This window comes from Manis javanica, chromosome 2, assembly GCF_040802235.1.
Source record: "Manis javanica isolate MJ-LG chromosome 2, MJ_LKY, whole genome shotgun sequence".
Taxonomy (NCBI): Eukaryota; Metazoa; Chordata; class Mammalia; order Pholidota; family Manidae; genus Manis; species Manis javanica.
This window is the reverse complement of record NC_133157.1, coordinates 186,553,658-186,578,290: the sequence shown is the minus strand read 5'-3', so window position 1 is coordinate 186,578,290 and position 24,633 is coordinate 186,553,658. Positions and strand designations below refer to the sequence as shown.

The 24,633-nt window shown below is 36.3% G+C and overlaps 1 protein-coding gene across 4 annotated transcripts in view; it reads left to right on the top strand.

Moving 5' to 3' along the window:
• Window positions 1–24,633, top strand: part of UBR5 (ubiquitin protein ligase E3 component n-recognin 5) — a 133,119-nt gene that overhangs the window by 91,085 nt on the left and 17,401 nt on the right. For all 4 annotated transcript variants that reach the window (XR_012128341.1, XM_073229914.1, XM_036995290.2 and 1 more), the window contains exons 26-47: window positions 1,771–1,868; window positions 2,679–2,827; window positions 3,438–3,529; window positions 4,652–4,798; window positions 4,911–5,029; window positions 5,111–5,237; window positions 5,332–5,461; window positions 6,500–6,660; window positions 6,781–7,020; window positions 10,972–11,095; window positions 11,706–11,817; window positions 13,200–13,331; window positions 13,731–13,988; window positions 14,533–14,801; window positions 14,972–15,183; window positions 19,017–19,247; window positions 19,756–19,829; window positions 21,011–21,183; window positions 21,283–21,396; window positions 22,352–22,572; window positions 23,937–24,057; window positions 24,142–24,240. Coding sequence is in view for 3 of the 4 variants with exons in the window: in XM_073229914.1 (XP_073086015.1) it covers window positions 1,771–1,868; window positions 2,679–2,827; window positions 3,438–3,529; window positions 4,652–4,798; window positions 4,911–5,029; window positions 5,111–5,237; window positions 5,332–5,461; window positions 6,500–6,660; window positions 6,781–7,020; window positions 10,972–11,095; window positions 11,706–11,817; window positions 13,200–13,331; window positions 13,731–13,988; window positions 14,533–14,801; window positions 14,972–15,183; window positions 19,017–19,247; window positions 19,756–19,829; window positions 21,011–21,183; window positions 21,283–21,396; window positions 22,352–22,572; window positions 23,937–24,057; window positions 24,142–24,240 (3,403 nt within the window). In the remaining variant the exon portion in view is untranslated. The remainder of the gene's footprint in view (window positions 1–1,770; window positions 1,869–2,678; window positions 2,828–3,437; window positions 3,530–4,651; window positions 4,799–4,910; window positions 5,030–5,110; window positions 5,238–5,331; window positions 5,462–6,499; window positions 6,661–6,780; window positions 7,021–10,971; window positions 11,096–11,705; window positions 11,818–13,199; window positions 13,332–13,730; window positions 13,989–14,532; window positions 14,802–14,971; window positions 15,184–19,016; window positions 19,248–19,755; window positions 19,830–21,010; window positions 21,184–21,282; window positions 21,397–22,351; window positions 22,573–23,936; window positions 24,058–24,141; window positions 24,241–24,633) is intronic.

Genomic DNA, 24,633 nt, shown 5'->3' with positions numbered 1-24,633 from the left:
GTGTTGGGCACATAGATATTGATAATGGTTATATCTTCCTGTTGGATTGATACTTTTATCATTATGTAACGTTCTTTGCCTCTTGTGACTTTCTTTGTTTTGAAGTCTATTTTGTCTGATACATGTACTGCAACTTATGCTTTTTTCTCCCTATCAGTTCCATGAAATATCTATTTGGAGGAAGGATTTTAAAAAAGAGTATTTGTTATTTTCAATTTAAGGATTCCCTCAGCCTTCCTTCAATACTAGTTGTGGGTGATTGAATTTTGCTTTTAATAAAAGCTAAAGAAAGTAAATTTTGATAAAATCACAAAAAGATGATGGGAAACATGCAGAAAATTCTATTATTTGCAACCAGCTCATATTTACTTGAGACGAAGTATGATGCTTCTTTTGGTTGGTTGGTTTGCTTTTAATTAACAGTGTGGGAGTGTTCAAAAAAACTGAAAAACACTGCATTGCAGAATAAAACTTTATCTCTGCCTGCTGGTAGTCCATAATCAAATTGAGATATTAGACATTTGTAACATGTATTTTAATTTGGGATAGAGGGATTAAGTATATTTTGGATTAAACAGAAGGAAGAAATGAATTTATTCTGTACTAAGGAGGTTTGTGAAAAAGTTTGAGTAGAACCATGAGAAATAGTTTTGGACAAGAGTGAGCAATAACATAGAAATGGAAAAGCATAAACATTTTAAGAAACAGTGACTCATCCAATTGAAAGTGGAGGATTAGAATAGGAGAACAGTACCCACTGAGTCAGGAAAATTAGGGTAAAGCCACCACTTTGGTTCCTATTCTTTGGGCTTGAATCTTCTAAATAATGACTTTGGTTAGGCAGTAATAGTATTGAAATGGGGTTCTAAGAATTACAATGTGGTGGTGGCATAAAAAGGACTAAAAAAGACAAGAGTAAAGGCTAGAATCAAGGCTGTGTTTTGTCTGTCCACCTGTAGCCTTTGGTATATGTTTTGCAATAAATGGCACTAATGAGTTGTTGAAATGGAAGACTAAAAAATTGATTTAAAAGGAAGACTTCGTGAAGAGTCCAAGTTTTTTGTCTTAGTTACTTACAACAGTGATACTGTTGGCAAGTGTAGACAAGTCAGGAAGAGCAGGTTTGGGAAGAAAGATGATACTCATTTTTAGACATGTTATTTATGAGGTATCACTGGGAAATTTCAAGTAGACTTACCAAGTAAGCCAGTGTAAGGTGTTGGAACTCTGTTATCATCATGGAAATGGCAGTTGCTATGGTAGATGAGAGAGAGGCACAAATGGTTGAGGACTGAATTTTAGGAAATGCAAAGGATCCAGGAGGAAATAGAAATTCAGCGAAGAACAGAGAAAGTACATTACAATAGCTGACATTTATTGAATAAAAGTTATTTACTAGGCCTTTTGCTAAAGGTTTTAAAGTAATAATTCATTAAATCCTCATCATTGTCTGAGATAGAGCCTATTTGCTATTCCCACTCCTAGAAAGTATTAGCTCAACTCCAGAGCCCTTGCTGTTCGGTTCTCTAGTGTCACTAAGGTCAAGAACGGAGAGTCTAGTCTAGAGAGACAAGGGTTCCCCAGAGGTGGCTTGCTTCCTTAAGTGAGATGAGACCAGAAAATAATAGCAATGATTTTCTTTGAATGGTAGAACATTATTTAATAAAACAAAAGTAGTTTTTGTTTTAACATAAACATAGATTTCTTTTATAATTTGGAAGGAAGATAATTGATAATCAATATATTTATGTATACTTTTTCTCATTTTAGGGATGCAAGAGGGATGACCCCGTTTATGTCAGCTGTAAGTGGCCGAGCTTATCCTGCTGCAATTACCATCTTAGAAACAGCCCAGAAAATTGCAAAAGGTAATTTATTTCAAGTCCTAAGTGACTTGCTTATTTTTTAATTTGAATAGGTTCTCTTCAGTATCATATTCAACTCTAATTTCTGTATATAGAAACTATAATTGTTTAGAAACTATCAAGATAGTTGCTTTATGTTCATGTGTGTGTAAAATTCATGCATTTATACTTCTTTCAAGTGTATTGTATCTTTTCATCAAAAAGAGCAGCTGGTATAAATTTCTTGAATTAAAAAGAAATTCCATAATGGGTAGTATAATGAATAGTTTTTTTTAAAACAAAGTTAGATTACTGATAGAACCTGTCAGTGGTTAATTTGTGGTAATGATACAATTTTATAGAAATAATAGGCCAGATTTCTTACTGTTCTTCCTTCTAACTTGAAATTACTGCTTAATAAAAAGCATTAAGGAATATCACTTCCTGCTGTCTAGCCTTTAAAAGAATAAAGTAGTTATCTTTAAAATACTGGATATAAATAATTTATGTGATTGTCTATAATTGGTTAAATAGAGCTAGAACTTGAATCTAGCATTAATGCAGAGCTAAGGATACAGGTGGCTGATGTATGGTGTATTTATATTGTCCTTATATGTGGTTATGATAAAATCACACTTTGCTTACTTTTGTACCAGAATTGACTAGAGTTCCTTGCATGTTGACTTTTAATACCAATTTTTAATTAATATATAGTAGTTTTCTGATTCATATTGTATAAATGTTAGAGCTTTTACTTTTGAGGAAAGTAGAAGATGGCTGTGATTAAATCCTTTCTTGATATCTGAACCTACTATCTTACTCATCTTTTTTTAGCTGAAGTCTCCTCAAGTGAAAAAGAAGATGATGTATTTATGGGAATGGTTTGCCCATCAGGTACTAACCCTGATGACTCTCCTTTATATGTCTTATGTTGTAATGATACTTGCAGTTTTACATGGACTGGAGCAGAGCACATAAATCAGGTAAGTTATATTATATTTCCCTATATTTATGCTATCTTCAGGGTTTCTTCATTTCCCTTTTAACATCACTAGTTTAATTCTTAGCTTTGGAGTTGCAAGTCTGATAATTCTTCTTACTCTGAGTTATAAAATTCTCCAAAGAAAATTAATTTTATTCCTAAATAAATATGAGGTGAAGGAATTATTAAAATTAGTTATTGGCTATCATGAAAATGGGCAATCTTCACTGGGTGATCCACAGCTCTTGATACAGGTTTTATAATTAATTTTATTCCTAAATAAATATGAGGTGAAGGAGTTATTAAAATTAGTTATTGGCTATCATGAAAATGAGCAATCTTCACTAGGTGATCCACAGCTCTTGATACAGATTTTATAACTGTACTACCTCTTTTGGGATGTTTTTGCCTTATTGGTAATATGATTTCCATTTGTATAACATTATAAAATGTATATTTGTTGTACCATTCATGACTGTTCTTTTCCAGAGCACATTAATTTTGCTCTGCTGTCATTGTGATTGACTTGTTTAAAATGTAATAGAAAGAATTGTTATGATGAAAAGTACATATCCTTCTTTTAAAAAGTATGTGTACCCTTTTAATTCTAGGATATTTTTGAGTGTCGAACTTGTGGATTGCTGGAGTCACTCTGTTGTTGTACAGAATGTGCAAGGGTTTGTCACAAAGGTCATGATTGCAAGTGAGTACAATTCTAGTTTTCTTTCTTACTATTATAAACTGTTTAAATTCATATTGCTGTCTTAATCTATAACAAGTCGTGTTTTTATTGTCACATAATTCAGAAGGCTTTTGAAGTCTTGTCAGTTTACCTGTTAAAATGTACTTTTGGATTTAAAGTGTATTTTGAAGTATTTATTTTCTGGTTCTAATGTAGCCTCCTGTAAATAAAAATAGGCTAATATACAAAGCAATGTGTGGTAATGCACTGTGACCAGGATCTTATAGTCTTTTGACTCCAGCAAAAGTCTCAGGTTCCCTGTAGCAGGGCTTACTAGCAGGACAGCAGTGCAGCATGAAGGGAGGGAATCATGGTGAATGTTTGGCTGTGCCCTGTTTACTTCTTAAACTAAATGTTATATAACCTTTCACCCAGCAATAGACTTATCCCATGGCCACTTTGTTAGTTTCTGCAGCCACCACCCAGCACTAACATCTGCAGTGCAACAGCATCTCAGTAGGGACATCCGCTGTAGTGGCCTGTGTGCAGTAGTTATAGAGTGTGTAGGTAATAGAGAATTAGTTTGTACAAAGCATCTATTGTACTTCAAATTAAATAATTATACAGGGCAAGTGGAAAACATTTATTTCATTCATACTTTGATTTTTATTAAAAGAATTTTGGCTAATATGTTTGTCTTCCCTATTTTCAAAATCCAAAGCAATCGATCATCTCTGTGTTCAGTGATTGCTTTCTAAGCACACTCCCCATCCTCATGGGGTTTACAGTCTTGTCAGAGCACACAAGCAAGGCACATCTGCTCACAAGGGTTTTAGGGTCCACTAGAATGTAGGAGGACCTGTAAACCAAATTAGGTCCATGGGGAATTAAGACATTCCAGAGGAGGTGACCTGTAGCCAAGTCATTACAAGGTACCTCATCTCGTGAGTGTTTTAGGTTGCTTTATAGACGTCATGATACCAAGTAATCCTTGTTATGTGTGCTTTAATAGTTATACTTTGCTTTTATGAATTAACAGGCATTCTGCCTAGTGTGAGAAAGTTATGCCTCTGTAGTTTTAATATAGACCTGTGTTTGTTTTTTTAAGTCTCATTTTTGTACTTTTGTATGAATTATTTCTAGACTCAAACGGACGTCACCGACAGCCTATTGTGATTGCTGGGAGAAATGTAAATGTAAAACTCTAATTGCTGGACAGAAATCTGCTCGACTTGATCTACTTTATCGCCTGCTGACTGCTACTAATCTGGTCACTCTGCCAAACAGCAGGCAAGTGGGATTTTTTAGGACGTAAATTAAATGGGAAAAGCACAGCTCAAATGTGAGCCCAGCTCATCTGTGAGCCCTTTTCCCCTCTTCACAATAATGTTCTCTTTTGCAGGGGAGAGCATCTCTTGCTGTTCTTAGTGCAGACAGTTGCGAGGCAGACGGTGGAGCACTGCCAGTACAGACCTCCTCGAATCAGGGAGGATCGTAACCGAAAAACAGCCAATCCAGAAGGTTGGTAAATCTGACAGATATGATACATGAAAAGCAGTATGTTTATTTCTGTCTTGCCCACTATTTCTTCTACTTTTTTAGATTCAGATATGCCAGATCATGATTTAGAGCCCCCAAGATTTGCCCAGCTTGCATTGGAGCGTGTTTTACAGGACTGGAATGCGTTGAAGTCTATGATTATGTTTGGGTCACAGGAGAATAAAGACCCGTATGTATTCATTCAAAATTTGTTTAGATTGATAATATATTTTCCAAATTAACATAGGCAGTCACAGTGCATTTTGTCTTTCCTTCCCTTTAAGTCTCAGTGCCAGCAGTAGGATAGGCCATCTTCTCCCAGAAGAGCAAGTATACCTCAATCAGCAAAGTGGCACAATTCGGTTGGACTGTTTCACTCACTGCCTTATAGTCAAGTGTACAGCAGATATTTTGGTAAGTCCTTTGAATCATTATTTACAAGCATATGAAAGGGATGGTCTCTTATACTTAGTCTCCCATAATTTTATTAATCCAAAATCCTAGGTACTGATTAGCTATAATTAAATAGTACATTAAGGGGAATGGAATTTTGGGGGTGATTTAAACATCTGTTAACAGTAGAAGCTCCTTTCATTCTAAGTACAAATCTTAATTGTGATAAAAATACAACAGTATAAAAATGTATGGAGCAGACTTTAGTAGCTCAGTGCAAATTTTTTTAAGTACACCCTTTTGCTGTGAAATTAGAAAAGAGAATTAACCATAAAACCCAGTGCTGATGAGGTTATGGTAAAAACAACACTCAGACACTGGTGTATACCAAATGGCACTGCATTTGGTATTCTTTTAGAAGACAACCTGGCAATGTCAAGAGCCATAAAACTATCATTGCACTCATAAGGAAATGTTTATGAGAGAGAAGAAAATCATGTCACAGAACAAATTTTTTAAGGATCCAAAATAGTGGACTAATGAATCAAATTACAGCCTAACTACTTACTGAAATGTAATGCAACAGAGAAAACAAAACATGAAATTGGGTGTTCTCTGTAATTAATATCTATATGATAGACCATGCATAGAAGTGAGATTAGAAAGTAATAACAATGGTTAAGTAAGAGGGGAGGGATGGGATTATGAGTTTATTAATACAGATATTTGAATCTCCTTTGCTGTTTCTATAAGTACTCTACACTGAGTGGAATATAGTCTTCCTCTGATTTGATATATTTGGTATTGTCCTTCTAAATTTTAACTGATACACATAGAAGAACTATGAGATGAAAAAGCAAGGAGTCAGACATTTGAGGCCCACTCTAGGTCAAGCACAGTGGTAAGCATGTGGCATAAATTAATCACTGACATTGTAAATGTTACAAATTTATTTTGAGATTTTTATTTTGAAATGTTGATGTTTGAACATTTTACTTTAGGAATGTCTAAACATCTTATGAGATACCTTACATTAATTGTGATTCCAATTTTTTAAAGCTCCTGGATACTCTACTAGGTACACTAGTGAAAGAACTCCAAAACAAATACACACCTGGACGTAGAGAAGAAGCTATTGCTGTGACAATGAGGTTTTTGCGTTCAGTAGCAAGGGTTTTTGTCATTCTTAGTGTGGAGATGGCTTCATCCAAAAAGAAAAAGTAAGGCATCCTTGTAGATTTCGACTTTTATATAATTTTGCACACATTTTTTGTGATAATGACAACGTATGTGTATAAAAGCATTCATAAAAGATTCCTACGTTTTCCTTTCTGCTCTAGCAACTTTATTCCACAGCCAATTGGAAAATGCAAGCGTGTATTCCAGGCATTGCTACCTTATGCTGTAGAAGAATTGTGCAATGTAGCGGAGTCACTGATTGTTCCTGTCCGAATGGGGATCGCTCGTCCGACTGCACCTTTCACTCTGGCTAGTACTAGCATAGATGCCATGCAGGGCAGTGAGGAATTGTTTTCAGTGGAACCACTGCCACCAAGACCATCATCTGATCAGTCTAGCAGGTAAATTTTTGCCTGGTAACAGATTCTGATGAATTTTTTTCTGGAAATGTCATGTTTTGGTTACTGAAACCTTTGCATAAGTACAAGGTGATATGCACCATCATTTGTGCAGCAAATAGTAAAGATTTTACTTTGGAACGTGTGAAAGCACGTTAAAATTACACATGTGTCTACATCTAAGGTAATAGGTAGGCATAGTTGTGGGTTTTGTTTTTAGTTTAGAAAAGCACTATGTTTATTATGACAGTAATCTGGTGAGAGAGTTTACTTCAGACTTCTGTAGACATCATTACTTTTGGCTTTTTCTTACTTTTAAATAATGCCTTGCTGTAAGGCCACGTTGAAGAAAGAAAAGCCCTGTAACTTTCTCTGTTACCCAAAGGCTTAGGCTGGGGCACAGCTTGTTATTGTATAATCTAAATAACAACTGGAATGCTAGGATTTCTTAATACTCTCTAAAACAGCCATGTATCATCTAGTTTAGGACTAAAACAACTCAATGATAAAAAGTTTCTACTTGTAAAATTATTTATTCTTAAACTTCTGTCATCTTTCCTACTTGATAATTTCTCTAACTAGACTGTATATTGTGTCAAAATGTTTAGAAACTAAAACATTCTGTGTCTTATAGCACAGTGCTTCTCAAAACTTCAGTGTGCATGCAAATCTTGGAGATCGTACTAAATAAAACTTGGAGATCTTATTAAAAAGCAGAGGCCGATTCTGGTGGTCTGGGTGGGGCTTGAGGTTCTGTATTTCTTACAGACTCTCAATAGTGCCAGTGCTGCTGCTTTAGTGGCCACACTTTTCAGTTTGCAAGGCTCTAGTGATCTTTAGCAGATTACTTGTTATGTTAGTTGGTTTTCTTAAGTCTGATTTTGCTACTGTGGCATATAAAAAGTTTTCATAAGGATCTTTTGTCTCTAAAGAGCTTTCTTCCTCTTTTCTGGAAAACATTTGTGTGTTAAAAAGAATGGCCTGTTTTAGTGTTTGGCATAGTCCCCGAGGCTTCATGCCAGGGTTTCATCTGGGTGCTTCCAAGTCCGTATTACTCCATCTTCCAGCATATGTGCCCTAACCTTTACTTTATTGTCACATCTCCTAGGATACCCTGGAATTTAAATCCAGCTTTGTTTATCAAAGCTTTCCAGTGTTATCCCTGTCACTAATATATACTTCCAGAATTTGCCAAAAACTTAACAAACTGAGCAGTGTATTTTCAGGCTTGTTAAATACATACCCCATTATCCAGTAGTCCTGGAGCAAAATTTGCTGGGGTTTCATGTGATGTCCTGACCATGGTTCCGTTAGGATCCCCTGCAATTACTAATGTGGTTTTATGTTGTGAATTCTTTATACCTTTCCCTTGGTTTTGTTACAGAGCATAAAAGTTTTTATCCATCAAACAGATTTGGGGATGATCTCATCTCTAAACAGAGCCCACATACCTATTCCCACTAAGTTTCAGGATTTTATGTCACCTTGCCCTGCTTCTTAGTCGCTTTATTAAAGTATTGTGTACTTTTAAGCTCTTGCACTCCATTCCTCCCGATTGATTCTTGGGTTGATCTCTAATGTTTTCCCAGAAGGAGCTCTCATTTGATAATCAGAGATGCTGATGTTAGTGTTTTCTACATGTGTTGGTATAGAAGTCCTTTATTATAATACAGTACAATCACTCCTCCTCATAAGGGTGTGTTTTGACCAATGTGCCAAGCCTGTCTTTAAAAGTGCACACTTGACCAGTCCCTGGGATTTCTCTTCTGTTGATTAGTAGATGGTGTATATCACTCCAATGAGTGTAAAGTCTTGAGTTTAGTAGTTTTGCTTTTCTGTTGATTCTCTCACCTCTTTAAAACTTCATGTCCTTACTTATTAATCTGTTTCTGCTCTGCTATCTCCATGCCGCATATAAGTGTTACTGAAATTTTAGTATGAACTAGGAACTTTAAGCACTGCAGATACATACCTGTTGTAATCTTCCTAATAACTCATAGATAACCCACTATTATCCTAATTTTAAAGGTGAGTAAGCCGAGGCTCAGACAGGTTAGGTAACTTGTTGAAGGTCACACAGCTATTGAAGTTTAGAGATAATTCTAGACAGATATTTTCCTTTTTACTATACTCTTGGATATTAGATGGCAGAGTAGCAGGAGAAAATGCTGCCTGGTGTTTATTGGTAGTGTTAAGAGCACTGGGCTAACCAACACTGAAGCCCGCCCTACCAGCGAGCACAGAGTGCAGTCCTAAACACTCAAGAGCACAGACTTATAATTACAAGTTCTCGGAAGAGACGTTTTTCCTGTTTCTGTCCAGCCATGACTGAGACAATTAAGTTCCTTAAAATCTCTAGCCCTTTCATGATTTATGTTTGGCTTTATATATGTGAGGGAACAGAAAAGGGGATATCTGTGTTGTAACTTCCTCTCTTGCTTAGACTCCAGACTGTCTTCTGTGAAATTTGTGGCTGCATGAAACCCTTCTAGCCTAAGGCACATGAGCAGGTGCCTTTGGTCTATATGGTGGCACTGTGGCTCTGAAGCTTATTCAGTATGATTGTTTCTCTTTGTTACCGGGATTGCTGTGCTTTGCTTTTGTTTTAATACTTTATCTAGCATATTTAGGTGTTCTATACCAAGAGGGATGTTTCTTTACAGTCTGGCAAATTGCTGGAAATATAAGTCCCCAAAACTTGAAAGTATTTTAATAACTCCTATTCGACTGGGCTTCAGGACTGTGGTGCTTTATTGTGTAAGGAAATCTGGGAAAAAAGTTGCACTGTGATGTGAAGAAAACTGAAGCTCCATTTCTAAGTGGGGAGTTAGAGTTTGTGCCTTGGCAGTATCATGTATACCAAGTGCATAACTCGGGGACTGTTGTCTTGTGGATGTTTGTTCCAGAATGTGTTTTTTAAAATGAAATACTCATCAATTGTGGCTTCACACACAATGTTGACTCTTGTTTTCTAATATTGAAATGTTGAAATCTTAGCAGTTGGAATCTTTTCATCTCAAAATTTTCTTTTAGCCTCTTTTTAAAAATGCTTTATAATTCACTCTGTGAATAACCACTTAAATTTCTAGTATTAAACACCATATTGAGACTACTTGTCTGTTTGAGGCAGAGTGCCTCAGTTGACTCTTGATGTGTAACTGATTTGATTCTGATTTCTCACAGCAGCTAAGCTGAGGAAAGGACACTATCAGTGTAAACATTTTAATAGGTCCTTTAACTGTGCTTTTTAATCTGTAAGTAAAGACTGATAGTTAGGTCATGGGGTTATTGAACAACCAACTTCTGGTCTCTGACCTGCATTCTCTGGTTCCCTTCTGCCTTTTTATATTAGGGTCACCTGTCCTTCCTTGGCTGTTTCCAGATCAGATTTTTAGGGAGGTGAAGCTATTTTCCACCCCACCTTTTGTTATGATTCTCTTTTAAAATCATACTTTTGAACTGATATTTTCCCTCCCCATCAGCAACTCAGTTGTTAACAAGCTCATGCAAAGTAGATCATGTCAGGTCTCCTAAGGAATAGATCACTTGTAATGACGTACTTTTGTTAATGGGCAAATGCTGCTATCAGAGCCTTTGGAAGTTGAGAACTGTTGGTGCTCAAATCAGTGAAAAAGGAAAAAAAATCTTCCCTTCAAAATATTTCAGTGGGAAGGACTCGAAAGTATGTGCATTAACACAGATTTGAAATGACTTACTGGAAAGTAAAAACAATTCTGAGATTTATCAGTTTCTATGGTAAAATAATTTTTTGCAGTCCATTACTTTCTGATGCACTCTAGATTAATTATTGTTGGTTTCCAAGAATTTTAAGGTCAAATTTAAAATAGCATCCCAGCAAGTGAATCACACTGAATAACACTGAGCAGCATGGAAGTCTGTGCTGTCTGGCAGAGATGTGGCAGCATTACCTCCCAACCTTCTGATTCCTTACAGCTCCAGTCAGTCTCAGTCATCCTACATCATTCGGAATCCACAGCAGAGGCGCATCAGCCAGTCGCAGCCTGTCCGGGGCAGAGATGAAGAACAAGATGATATTGTTTCAGCTGATGTGGAAGAGGTGGTTTTATGTTTAATTGTGGTAGATAAGAGGCTTTTATTTGGGAAGGCAGGGGGAGTAGTCACTGGAAGTTTTATCAATAGTAGCTTACTGCTATTACCTGCATTTGCTTTCACCTTTTAGACTTGTTACATGTTTTCGTTTGTGATTGTACATCTTCAAAGTATTTTTAATAATCCTTGATTTGTTGGATAATGTAAAATTGGAAACATAAACTTGTTTTTTACTTAAGGGTTAACGGAGAAAATATTCTCAATATTAAAGTTGAAGTAGTTTTGTCCACTGCATTTAAAGGTAGAGAGGTTGCTGCACACTTATCAGATAAATTTTTTAATTACAGAAGTTTAAAAAAACTTCAACACTCGAAATAATTCTTACACATCTAATCTTAAGGTTCTGTATATGGACAGTAATCATAAACTTTGGGATATGTTGACATATTTCTGACACCTGATTGTCACTAGCAGATGAGCATTTTCAGAACTGCTTAGTGTTGCAATTACTTGTGTTAGAGGTCTTTGTATTTTAGTTTACTAATTGCTGTGGAGAGACACTGGTGGAGAAGTGGGTTTATTATGTACTTTGTCTACAAATAAGATTCTGGATTTAGGTTGAGGTGGTGGAGGGTGTGGCTGGAGAAGAGGATCACCATGATGACCAGGAAGAACACGGGGAAGAAAATGCTGAGGCCGAAGGACAGCATGATGAGCATGATGAAGACGGTATGCAGGTTGAGAAGTTAGTCAGTCTGAGTAAATCAGGTACCTTTAAAGAGAGGTATTAATACAGACAGAGGAAAGCCCCATTTGATGTATAGTGAAATGTTCAACATATTTTCTGCCAAGGGATTCTGTAGCATTAAAATCTTAAGACAACCATATAAATACATCCTTACATATTTATATTTATAAAATAATTAACCTTTTGATGTAAGTCACTTTCTTAAAAGGTTTTAAGAAATTAAAATAATCATAACCACATTAGGAAATACTTGGAAATTAGAGAAAAGGAAAACAAATGATATTTTGTGTCATTATTGTGGGTCCCACCAAAATGCTAACAGTATTTTTACTTTCAGTCCTCCCCTGTATTGCCTATTCCCACCCATGTCTTTTGTTTGTTTGTTTTTTGTTTTTTATTTTCTTTATTTTGGTGTCATTAATCTACAATTACATGAGGAACATTATGTTTACTAGGCTCCCCCCTTCACCAAGTCCCCCCTACATGCCCCATTATAGTCACTGTCCATCAGCGTAGTAAGATGCTATAGAATCACTACTTGTCTTCTCTGTGTTGCCCAGCCCTCCTCATGCCCCTCCCCACGACATTATGTCTGCTAATAGTAAGGCCTCCCCCTTCACACCCCGTTTTTTTTCCCCTCCCCCTTCTCCCTCCCTTCCCACCCATCCTCCCCACTCCCTTTCCCTTTGGTAACTGTTAGTCCATTCTTGGGTTCTGTGAGTCTGCTGCTGTTTTTGTTCCTTCAGGTTTTTTTTTCTTTGTTCTTACACGCCCATGTCTTTTTGATATTGTATGTATACTTTTAGTGACTTTCTTTTTTCACTTGCAATAATCATTTCAGCCTTTTTGGTACATAGTCATCATAACCATTCTTATTAGCCTTAGGATAGACTTTTGGGGAATCACCTTTATGGAGGTACAACAAACATGCAATAAACATTTAAAATTTATAATTTTATGTTTTGACATGTATATATACCATGGAGTATAAAGGATAGACATTTTTAACTTCCTTCCCCTTTCAAACCCCAGTGTGTAAAACAGATGAAAATGGAGCAGTGGACGAACTGAGAGTTCTGCCCACTGGCTGAAGTCTTCCTGCCCAGCCCTTTTTGCCTTAGGCTCTAATATACTGCAGGACAGATTTAAACTTCTGTGTAACAGTGCATGAAAAACCATAATTTACCCAGCCATTCTCCTGAGCAGGCAGCTATGCTTACTGAGGAGTTGGTACTTCCCTCTTCCCTTCTCTTCCCCTTACCTCCTTAGTTCCCACACTTAGGTATTCTGGCTCATCAGACTCTGTCATATCCATAGTGAGCTTGTACTTTTCTTTTTCTGCTTCTTTAAATTTATTTGCTAGGGAGTGACATGGAGCTAGACTTGTTAGCAGCAGCTGAAACCGAAAGTGACAGTGAAAGTAACCATAGCAATCAAGATAATGCGAGTGGTCGAAGGAGTGTTGTCACTGCAGCAACTGCCGGCTCAGAAGCAGGTATGTTACCTTATCCTAGCAACTTTCTTTTACTAGGGCTATATATATATATATATATATATATATTCAGCATGAATGGATTAAACTACACTTTGCACAAGGGTGTATAATCTCTTTTTGTATAACTTCCTTTTTCCTTATAGATGTTAGTGAAGAAGAAATTATTTTAATGACTTTCTCTTTTCTGGTTTTTAAAGAATGGATTAATTTTAAGGTTCATTTAATCATGTAAAAGAATTCTTTCCTAATTTAGCTATTTTAATGACGGGTTTTGTGGACTGTTGAACATATCTTGGCATTCTATTTAATGGTTATATTTTACTGAATGAGAGGGTGCACTATAATTTTAAATGTCAACAAGCTTACAATGGGTTTTGGTTTTAAAAATAAAAAATTTAGGTGCAAGCAGTGTTCCTGCCTTCTTTTCTGAAGATGATTCGCAGTCAAATGATTCAAGTGATTCTGATAGCAGCAGTAGTCAGAGTGATGACATAGAGCAGGAGACCTTCATGCTTGATGAGCCATTAGAGAGAACCACAAACAGCTCGCATGCCAGTGGTGCTGCCCAGGCTCCCCGTTCCATGCAGTGGGCTGTGCGCAACACCCAGCACCAGCGGGCAGCCAGCACGGCCCCTTCCAGCACATCCACACCAGCAGGCAAGTCTGAAAACTTGGTATTCCTAAAAGGGCTTTAACAGGTCTTTTAAATTCGGCATTTCATCTGGAGAACACTGGTTTCATAGTAGTTCCTCACTGTTTCGCTGAGTTCAGATACAAACGTATTTATATATGCTTATAGCAGTTTTCTCAGTCTCTGCACCATTGCTGAATGATTTTTTACTGTGGTCATGCATTCTTGGATGTTTAGCAGCATCCTTGGCCTCTTCTACCTAGATGCCAGTGTCACCCTGCCCCACAGGGTGACAACCTGTGTTGTCTGCAGACATTGCCAAATGTCTCCTTTTGGGGGGTGAAGGTGGGAACAGTGGCAAATTGCTACTAGTTGAGAGCATTACAGTAATTCTTGTCCCCCTCATTCTCCCTAAGTTAGTGTGGTTCAAGAAGTTTTTTGCTCAGTTACTACATTTGGTAATGCAAGTGATCTTTTAGCTTGCTTAAATAAATACAGTGCTAAAGAATCATAATTAGCAACATAATGTCAGTACATTAGTTTATTGTGGTTGTCCTTTTCTCCTTATAGCAAGTTCAGCGGGTTTGATTTATATTGATCCTTCAAACTTACGCCGGAGTGGTACCATCAGCACGAGTGCTGCGGCTGCAGCTGCTGCTTTGGAAGCTAGTAATGCCAGCAGCTACTTAACATCTGCAAGTAGTCTAGCCAGGGCTTACAGCATTGTCATCAGACAGATCTCGGATTTGATGGGCCTTATTCCTAAGTATAATCACCTAGTATACTCGCAGATCCCAGCAGCTGTGAAACTGACTTACCAAGATGCAGTAAACTTACAGGTATGAGATAATCAAAAAGTTACTCATTCAGATATATTTTGGCTGTCAATTATGAGAATTCCGGTATAATGGAAATTAATGTCTCAAGTATTTAAGTGTTTATATAATGTTGCTATATGTAATTTAACTTTATTTGGATAGTTTTAACTATTTTAGTTTGGTTTTCATAGAACTATGTAGAAGAAAAGCTTATTCCCACTTGGAACTGGATGGTCAGTATTATGGATTCTACTGAGGCTCAATTACGTTATGGTTCTGCATTAGCATCTGCTGGTGATCCGGGACATCCAAATCATCCTCTTCACGCTTCTCAGAATTCAGCTCGAAGAGAGAGGATGACTGCACGCGAAGAGGCTAGTTTAAGGACCCTTGAAGGCAGACGGTATGAAATCCTTCACATATGCCTATATGTTTAAACAGACCCTCTGTGCCCTGGGAAGTTAGAGCTTTTTGATCGCTGGTACTTAAGAACTTACTCTTGTGAAGGAGGGAGTAGGTGCCTTGCATTACTTTTTAGAATTGTTGTGTAGTTGAAGCAGAGTAAGTTATGAAAACTGTTTTTAAAAAAGTGTTCATATTACAGAAATGGAATACTAAATACCTTCTAATTTTTGAAGTAGTTCATCTACATCCTTGTGTTATTACCCCTCAGCCCTTCCCCATACCCTTTAAAAGGCAGATGTTCATGGAAGGACTTATTTTGACCATGATTGACTATGACTGTACTTTGTACTTAGGAAGGGGAAAAAGTATGTGTAATCATCAAAGCTGCTCTTTGGTTTCTCAAATCAAAGTTCCTTTTCTGTCTCCCCCAACCTGTTGAATCACAAGTGTATTTCTTTATTTGTTGTGTTCTTTCTAGTCAGTTACAAAATGACCCTTTTCGGGACTAGGAATAGAGCAGTGGCTGTGTCATATAGTAAAAATGCCCCATACCTAAAGTCAGAGTCTTAGGATTTGATTCTAGCTTTGACTCGGGTTAAACAACATTGCTACTTCGGGTGGGTAATAAAGGATGGAAAGACAAGGGTCTAGGAGACTGCTTGGGAAACTCAACAACACTGTGATTGAGGTCTGTAAGAGAGGTAATAGTCACTGAAGTAGGGCAGGAAGAAGGAGAGAGAAGCATTGAAATCATGTAAACAGAATTAAGGGCCCTGGTGAGGGATGGAGCAGGGAGAAGGTAGAATTTACACTTACACTTTGGTTCTGAATAACTAACAGGACAATTAAGAGAAAAACCTAGAGGGACAGAAAGGGCATACTTACTTTTGAACGTGTTGAGAACAGGGAAAGGATCTGGTGGAAATGTCTAGTATGCAAAATTGAATGCTTGGGAGAGAGACTTGCATTAGAGAGAAAGACTTAGGGGAGTCATCAGCTTTCCTGTCCTAGGAAGCTGGCTCCACAGATAGGCGCAAAGCTTGTTTTTATTAGGCCAGTCTCTACCCTGAAGAACACAGAGTTCTGATGGTAGATTTTTCCTTGGTTACAGGGTTCTTCCTTTCTCTCTGGCTCTTGCTCTAGTTCTTACTCTAATAGAATAGCTCTACTGAGATGTAATTTATATACCATACAGTTCACCCCTTTAAAGCATATTATTTCATAGTTTCGAGTACATTCAGAGCTGTGTAGCCATCATCACAATTAATTTTGGAATATTTTCATCATCTCCACAAGAAACCCTTATTAGCAGTCTCCTCCCATTTTCCCCTACTACTTTCCAATCCTAAGCAACCACCGATCTACTCTCATCTCTATGTATTTGCCTGTTCTGGACATTCACAGAGAAGGAATCATGCAGTGTGTAGTCTTTTGTGCCTGACTTCTTTAACCTAGTGTAATGGTCTCAAAGTTGATCTGTGTGTAGCATGTATCAGTATAGTATTTTCTAGTAATACCCATTGCATGGACATACCACATTTTGTTAATTCACAAGTTGATGGACATTTGGGTTGTTTCCACCTTTGGCTATTACAAATACTGCTGCTGTGAATATTTGCATACAACTTTTTGTGTAGATGTTTTCAGTTACCTTGGATATATACCTACTTGTGAATTGCTAGATCATACGGTAACTCTGTTTAACCTTTTGAGGAATTGCCAGACTATTTACAGAGAGGCTGTGCCATTTCATTCCCAGTAGCTGTGTATGAGGGTTCCAATTTTTCCGTATCCTTGTCTACATTTATTAGCCATCTCTTTGATTATAGCCATTCTAGTGGGTGTGAGTTGGTATCTCATTGTGGTTTTGATTTGCATTTCCGTAATGGTTAGTGATACTGAGCATCTTTTTGTGTGCTTATTGACTATTTATATATCTGCTTTGGTGAAATGTCAATTTAGATCTCTTGCCCATTTTTTTAATTGGCTTGTTATTTTATTATTGAGTTATATTAGTTCCTGATATATTCTGGATACAGATTCTCTTATTAGATATATGATTTGAAAAATTTTGTCCCATTCTCTGTTGTCTTTTCATTTTCCTTATGGTATCCTTTGAAGGACGTAAATTTTAAGTTTTGATGAAGTCTAACGCGATCGGTATTTTTTTGTTGATGTGCTTTTCATGTAATTTTAGGCAGTGGCTTTCAAAGTATAGTCCTCTGAACAGCATTATTGGCATCACCTGAGAGAGAGCTTGTTAAAAAAAGAAATATTGGGCCCTAACACAGACCTTTTAAAACCATGGGGATGTGGCGGGCTGTTTTAACATGCCTTTTGGTGATTTTGATGAACACTGAGTTTTGAAACCACTGTCTTGAAGGAAAGAAGTTCCTTCTGCCATTCTAAAGGATACTGGAATTCTTACCTTGTACAAAAGAACAGGATTGTAAATCATACGAATGATTATTAAGTTGCAAAAAAAGGAGAGCCACAGGCTTTAATGAGTTTTTTTTTTACAGGGTGTTAAAATAACTTCTTGGTTTTTAAAAGTCATCTATTTTTTTGAATGGATAAAACATATCCTTGTTCCAAATGCAGAAATACAGAAGGGGAAACAATGAAACATTTCACCATCATCACTTTTGACAATGTCTTGCTGTCATTCATATTCTATGCATGTACTACTATACTCATGCATATATCACTGCATTCATTGCCTCCATTTTTATTTTTATTTTTTATAATTTTTTATTAAGGTATTGATATATGTATACTCTTATGAAGGTTTCACATGAAAAACCAATGTCATTACTACATTTACCCATATTATCAAGTCTCCACCCATACCCCATTGCAGTCACTGTCCATCAGTGTAGTAAGATGTCACAGATCGCTACTTGCCTTCTCTGTGCTACACTGTTTTCCCCGTGACTCCCTACACCATGTGTACTAAACATAATACCCCTTAATCCCCATCTCCCTCACTCCCGACCCACCTTCCCACACCCCTCCCCTTTAGTAACCACCAGTCCTTTCTTGGAGTCTGTGAGTCTGCTGCTGTTTTGTTCCTTCAGTTTTGCCTCGTTGTTATACTCCACAAATGAGGGAAATCATTTGGCACTTGTCCTTCTCCACCTGGCTTATTTCACTGAGCATAATATCCTACAGCTCCATCCATGTTGTTGCAAATGGTAGGATTTGTTTGTTTCTTACGGCTGAATAGCATTCCATTGTGTATGTGTACCATATCTTCTTTATCTATTCATCTATGATGGACATTTAGGTTGCTTCCATATCTTGGCTATTATAAATGGTGCTGCGAGAAACATAGGGGTCCATATGTCTTTTTGAATCTGAGAAGTTGTATTCTTTGGGTAAATTCCAAGGAGTGAGATTCCTGGGTCAAATAGTATTTCTCTTTTTAGAGTTTTAGAACCTCCATATTGCTTTCCACAATGGTTGAACTACCTTACATTCCCACCAGCAGTGTAGGAGGGCTCCCCTTTCTCTGCATCCTCGCCAGCATTTGTTGTTCTTAGTCTTTTCAATGCTGGCCATCCTTACTGGTGTGAGGTGATATCTCATTGTAGTTTTAATTTGCATTTCCCTGATGATTAGTGATATGGAGTATCTTTTCATGTGTCTGTTGGCCATCTGAATTTCTTCCTTGGAGAATTGTCTCTTAATATCCTCTGCCCATTTTTAAATCAGGTGCTTAACGAGTTTTTTAATATATATTCTGAGTTCAGACTTTTCATATTTACGATAGTGGTAAATTTCACATTTGTGGGTTTTTTGGTAAACATTCTCATTTCTTTTTATTCCTAGACGTGCCACATTGCTTAGCGCCCGTCAAGGAATGATGTCTGCTCGAGGGGACTTCCTAAATTATGCCCTGTCTCTAATGCGGTCTCATAATGATGAGCATTCTGATGTTCTTCCAGTTTTGGATGTTTGCTCATTGAAGCATGTAGCGTATGTTTTTCAAGCCCTTATATATTGGATTAAAGCAATGAATCAGCAGACAACATTGGATACACCTCAACTTGAACGCAAAAGGTATCCATACTTGCCTTGAGGTTGGTTTAAGAAATACTTGTTCAGTGTGCTCTCCATTAGTACATTGTCTGATTTTTGGAGTAAGGAGAATAAATAGCATTGCAAAAGAGAAACAGTACAGGAAGATTTCATGTGGAAAAGTGGGTTTGAATCTATCCAAACTTCCCCGTATTTACTTCTCACTTAAAACAGGAGACCTAAGAATCCATTTAAGCTTTATGCTTAAGATTAAATTTGGCCTGATTGTTTATCATGTTTTCTTTTTTATAAGTATTCACTATTTTTTAGTGTGATTATCCTTTTTCTTTTGTTGAGTGTATTTTATAATTGTAGTACATTTGGCTGCTCAGTCGACTATCCCCAGAGTCTGAAACTTTATCACAATGTTTGAAATTTGTTAGATACTTGTCAGTATTTTTTTTTTTTTGCTTATGATTTCCATCAACTTTGCTTTTATTTATATTGTCCATATACTTCATGTAAAATTGATTCACTTGTCTTTTTGAAGGACACGAGAACTCTTGGAACTGGGTATTGATAATGAAGATTCAGAACATGAAAATGATGATGACACCAATCAAAGTTAGTGTACAGAAAGTCTGCTAATCTACTTCAAGAAATGGCTGCCTCAGTATTTCCCCTTCAAGCTTTTTAACTTCATATTTTTCTGTCTGGGTGGGAATTTCTCTTTTCTTCTCTATGTCCCATTTCTTACATTTTCAGTCCATTTTTCCTTATACAGTCTTGTGTTATTTGCTTCATAAATAGGGATGAATTAAAGAAATGTTAAGAACTTTTAAACTATCAGTATTTTTTTTTGTTTTATTTTTATCTCCTTTGCATTTCACCTTTTGTTTACCTTTAAATAAAGTCTTAGCAGAACCTTTGTTAATATTGATGGAAAATAGATTTAGTCAAGAAAATGAGAAATATCAGTTATGACTTCCAAATATCAAAACTCTTAACAGTTAATGCAATAAAAAGAGAGGAAATACTCCAAACTCAGTAAATTTTGGGATCTTCTACAGTCTATTTGTAGTTTTCAGTTATCTTTTTAAGTGCAATTTCAAATTTTTTTAAGGGGGATCAAATAGTCCACTTGCCACTTTCTTATTACCAGTACTCACATTCACCCAGGAAGGCAGCTGACCTAACTGTGGTCTTTCGAGAGTCCAGCCTAGTTAACTGCTATTTTCACAGACACTGTAAGCACTGCCTACGAAGTTTTATTTCACTAAGGGAGGTGGTGCTGGTATGCTGACTTCCTGTTGGGATGAATGACTTGCCCAGACATTTCTATGTCTCTTACTGTAGAGGAAGCAAATTTAACAAGTAAGCAAATGCTCATATTTCAGCTCCTGACTGTCTCCTCTTTTTGGAATCATCAGTGAGCCACGTTCTAAATATGCTGAGGAAACTAGCGGTATTCAAGTCTGAATCTCTAGAGAGATAAAGAGGAGGAATGGGGAACAGCTGTCCAGTACAAAATGGAAAAATATTTATTACTGTTAATATTTTTTTTGCAAGTTTTTATTATGTTAAAAAACTACAGTTTATCATTGTAACTATTTTAAACTGCTATTATTTTGAGTTACTGCTTAAAAATATTATCAACGTTTCAGACCTTCGTCAAAGTTTGTGAGTGGCATTAAAGTCTTACAAAGAGATAACAGGAAGTTTGGATTGAGCAGAGTGTAGATTCTTTTCCCTTCCCCCAATAATTAATTTTCTAAAAAACAAACATTTTATCTTCTCATGTTTAGGTGCTACTTTGAATGATAAGGATGATGACTCTCTTCCTGCAGAAACTGGCCAAAATCACCCATTTTTCCGGCGCTCAGACTCCATGACATTCCTTGGGTGTATACCCCCAAATCCGTTTGAAGTGCCTCTGGCTGAAGCGATCCCCTTGGCTGATCAGCCACATCTGTTGCAGGTGATTTAAATAAATTAGTCTTAAGGCTTATTCTTAATTGACTTTACTATTTTTTTTTAAGTGTTCAAAGTAACTAGAATATTTCTTTTAAAATTCCAGCCAAATGCTAGAAAGGAGGATCTCTTTGGCCGTCCAAGTCAGGGTCTTTATTCTTCATCTGCCAGTAGTGGGAAATGCTTAATGGAGGTTACAGTGGATAGAAACTGCCTTGAGGTAAGATAGTAAAAATGTTCCCAGTATAATAACTGTGAATGAATACTTGTCCTAGCTACCATCAAGATTTTTGGAAATACATTAGTTCAGAATATTATATTTTCACAAATAATGGAAGTACCAGAATTTCCTGCCTAACAGTATCATTAGCCTGCATTGAGACTAACCTGCTCTGTGTAAGGTTACTATAAAATGGCATTTTCATTTATCATGAGTTAATTGTTAAAAGGCTGCTAAAAATTAAAATTTTTAATATGTAAATAAATTTTTCATATATGAGTATATATAATATTGGTTCAAACTTTTTGAATCTAGAATGTGAATAAATAAGGTAATATTAATAATGATACCTAACACAGTATTGGGGCTTATTTCAGTTACTCTTGTTAATACACAAACATGTTGGTTAATATAATCAATGTTGGGTAGAAACCATTATTATTCTGATTTTATGGATAAGAAATTGAGGCTTGGAGACATGGCATGAATTTCATGTGGGAATGTCTATTGTTATACATCTAGTTAAGTGGCAGATACAATTTTTAGATAAAACTCTGATTTGAGAGCCTAAAATCACCTTATACTGTTTTTCCAATGAAAAAGTAACAACATGTTTTAAGAACAGGTATAGAAAAAATGTACTTGAATAGAACTTTGTTATCTAAGTCACAAAGGAGAACAAATACTGAAAATGCTGAAAATATATGAGATGTAAGTAATCACAGGTATTATAAAGATATCTTTATTTAAAAGTCTTCTGAGGCTGGTCTGGTAAATGCAGTGGAATTGGAAGTCAGCCAGGGGAATCAGAGAGACAAGAAATAGGCTGCATCTTTGTAGTTGAAGTGCCCGAAAAGAATCACTTAACTTCCATGTGATTTCTACAGAGTAAGTTGAAAAGGAAATCTATTTGGGTGTTTTTTAATGTGTAACTTATAAATGTAAAAATTCATAGGTTCTTCCAACTAAAATGTCTTACGCTGCCAATTTGAAAAATGTAATGAACATGCAAAATCGGCAAAAAAAGGAAGGGGAAGAACAGAATGTGGTACCAGAAGAAGCTGAGAGTTCAAAACCAGGGCCATCTGCTCATGATCTTGCTGCACAATTAAAGAGCAGTTTGCTAGCAGAAATAGGACTGACTGAAAGTGAAGGGCCACCTCTTACATCTTTCAGGTATTTGCTAAGTGAAGATAGTTTATATGTTGTATTATTTTGTGGCTGTTCAAGTTCTTATAAGAATTTTTATTTGGAAATTTTGTAATTTTATTTCATTTGTATAAATACAATTAAATGCTATTTTATTATTTGTTTTTCTAGTTTATAGTCAGATACTTAAGTTCTAAATTTGAATTTTCTTGATTTTTTTGGCATGTGATTTTTGTCATTGATTGACATTTGATTTTCTTACTTTTTTGAGGAGATTGTTGAGTACTAAGTTGAAGTATTTGTTAAATTGCCACTTGCAGACTTGTTAGTAGCAGTTCAGCTAAGTGTGAATGACAAGAAAGATACATGACTAGATTTCTAGATTGGTGACTTTTAACTCACTTGGGCTCCTTTGCCAGGTTCACAGTTGTTAATTCTTTTGTAAGAATTCTCAACACAAGTTTGCTAGTATACATACTGGGGCTCAGTATGGCTAATCACCAAATGATATGTTGAGCTCCTGTTTCATGCTCTGTTTTTTTTGGTTACGTAATGTCAAATTATTAATTTTTTTGCTTAGGAGGATCTGGGCTAGTTTAGGAAACTATACATTTTATATGTGGTCTAACAACCACAAAAGACAAGGAAGTATTGTGGACTGGAGTGACCCAAGCTTCCTAGAGATAGTATGCTTGAGCAGAGATGGTTAGAATGTGTAGAAGCAGACAGATAGAAGGAGAAAAGAATTAGAGGTAGGGAGATAAGTTAGAAAGCTGTTACTCTCACTAGCGTTTTGTAAAAAGAGGGTTGAAGTAGAGTATTGCCTTTTGGGATAGAAAGGAAATCATAAGAAAACTCATAAAGGACTTGATCTGGAGCAATAGGGGAAAGATACATGAAAATTTGTTTCAAGACTGGCAATAGGGAAATAGATGGTACAACTGAAAGAAATCAGGAGACAATGTCATTGAAGTGAAGAGGCCATACTCTGTTTTACTATGTTGAATCTGATTTGAATATCATTGAAGTGTATATATTTAACACATGGAAGTTCTGGTCCATTGTGAAAGTTTGAACTAGAGAGGGATCTCAGAATCACCTAGATGGAGATGGACAGTGGATTTTAAGGAGAGGAGGTGAAATGAAAGATGAAAACAGGCAGCCTGGGGAGGGGGTGTATCCTTACGTGAAGGATAGAAGGCGAACAATGGGGTAAAAATGAGAAATTCTGAAAATAGTTAATAGAAAGTTCTCCAGTAGAGAGGATGTGGTTTGAAGTACTTAAGAACTCATAATATTAAAAGACCAAGTAAATTACCATTGTTGACCAAAAATTGGGATTTTTAGAGTTGGCTGAATTACTTTCCCCTCTCCCCATAAATTTCTTACAGGCCACAGTGTAGCTTCATGGGAATGGTTATTTCCCATGATATGCTGCTAGGACGTTGGCGTCTTTCCTTAGAACTGTTTGGCAGGGTATTCATGGAAGATGTGGGAGCAGAACCTGGATCAGTATGTATTTTGAGCACTTTAAATTCTTTTCTGCCTTATAAGAACATATTGCAGAGACTAATTCTGTTGTCATTTGTTTTTAAGATCCTAACTGAATTGGGTGGTTTCGAGGTAAAAGAATCAAAATTCCGTAGAGAAATGGAAAAACTGAGAAACCAGCAGTCAAGAGATTTATCACTAGAGGTAAAGGTATTTAGCTTTTCTTTAACTATACATATAGTATGCCATATATATAAAGTTTAAAAACAAAAAGTAACAGTTTTATTTAGGAATATGTACTGTGTAGTTAAAAATTTAAATAAATGGTAATCACCAAATTTATAGTCATGGTTCTTTATCTCTGGAAGTTGGTTTCTAATGATGATCAATTAGTCTTTTTAAATTTTCTTTTTTAAATACCAGTATGAACACGTGGATTGATATATTTTTTATGTACTTCCTTTTATTGAGGTTATCAAGCCATTAATACTCAAATTGTCTCTTCTTTGGCTAGTAGGAGTCCTGGATCCTTTTTGGCTGCTGAGCCCTTTGGACATGACTCCAATAATCTTTAATAACTTCTTTACTTTTTGGTTT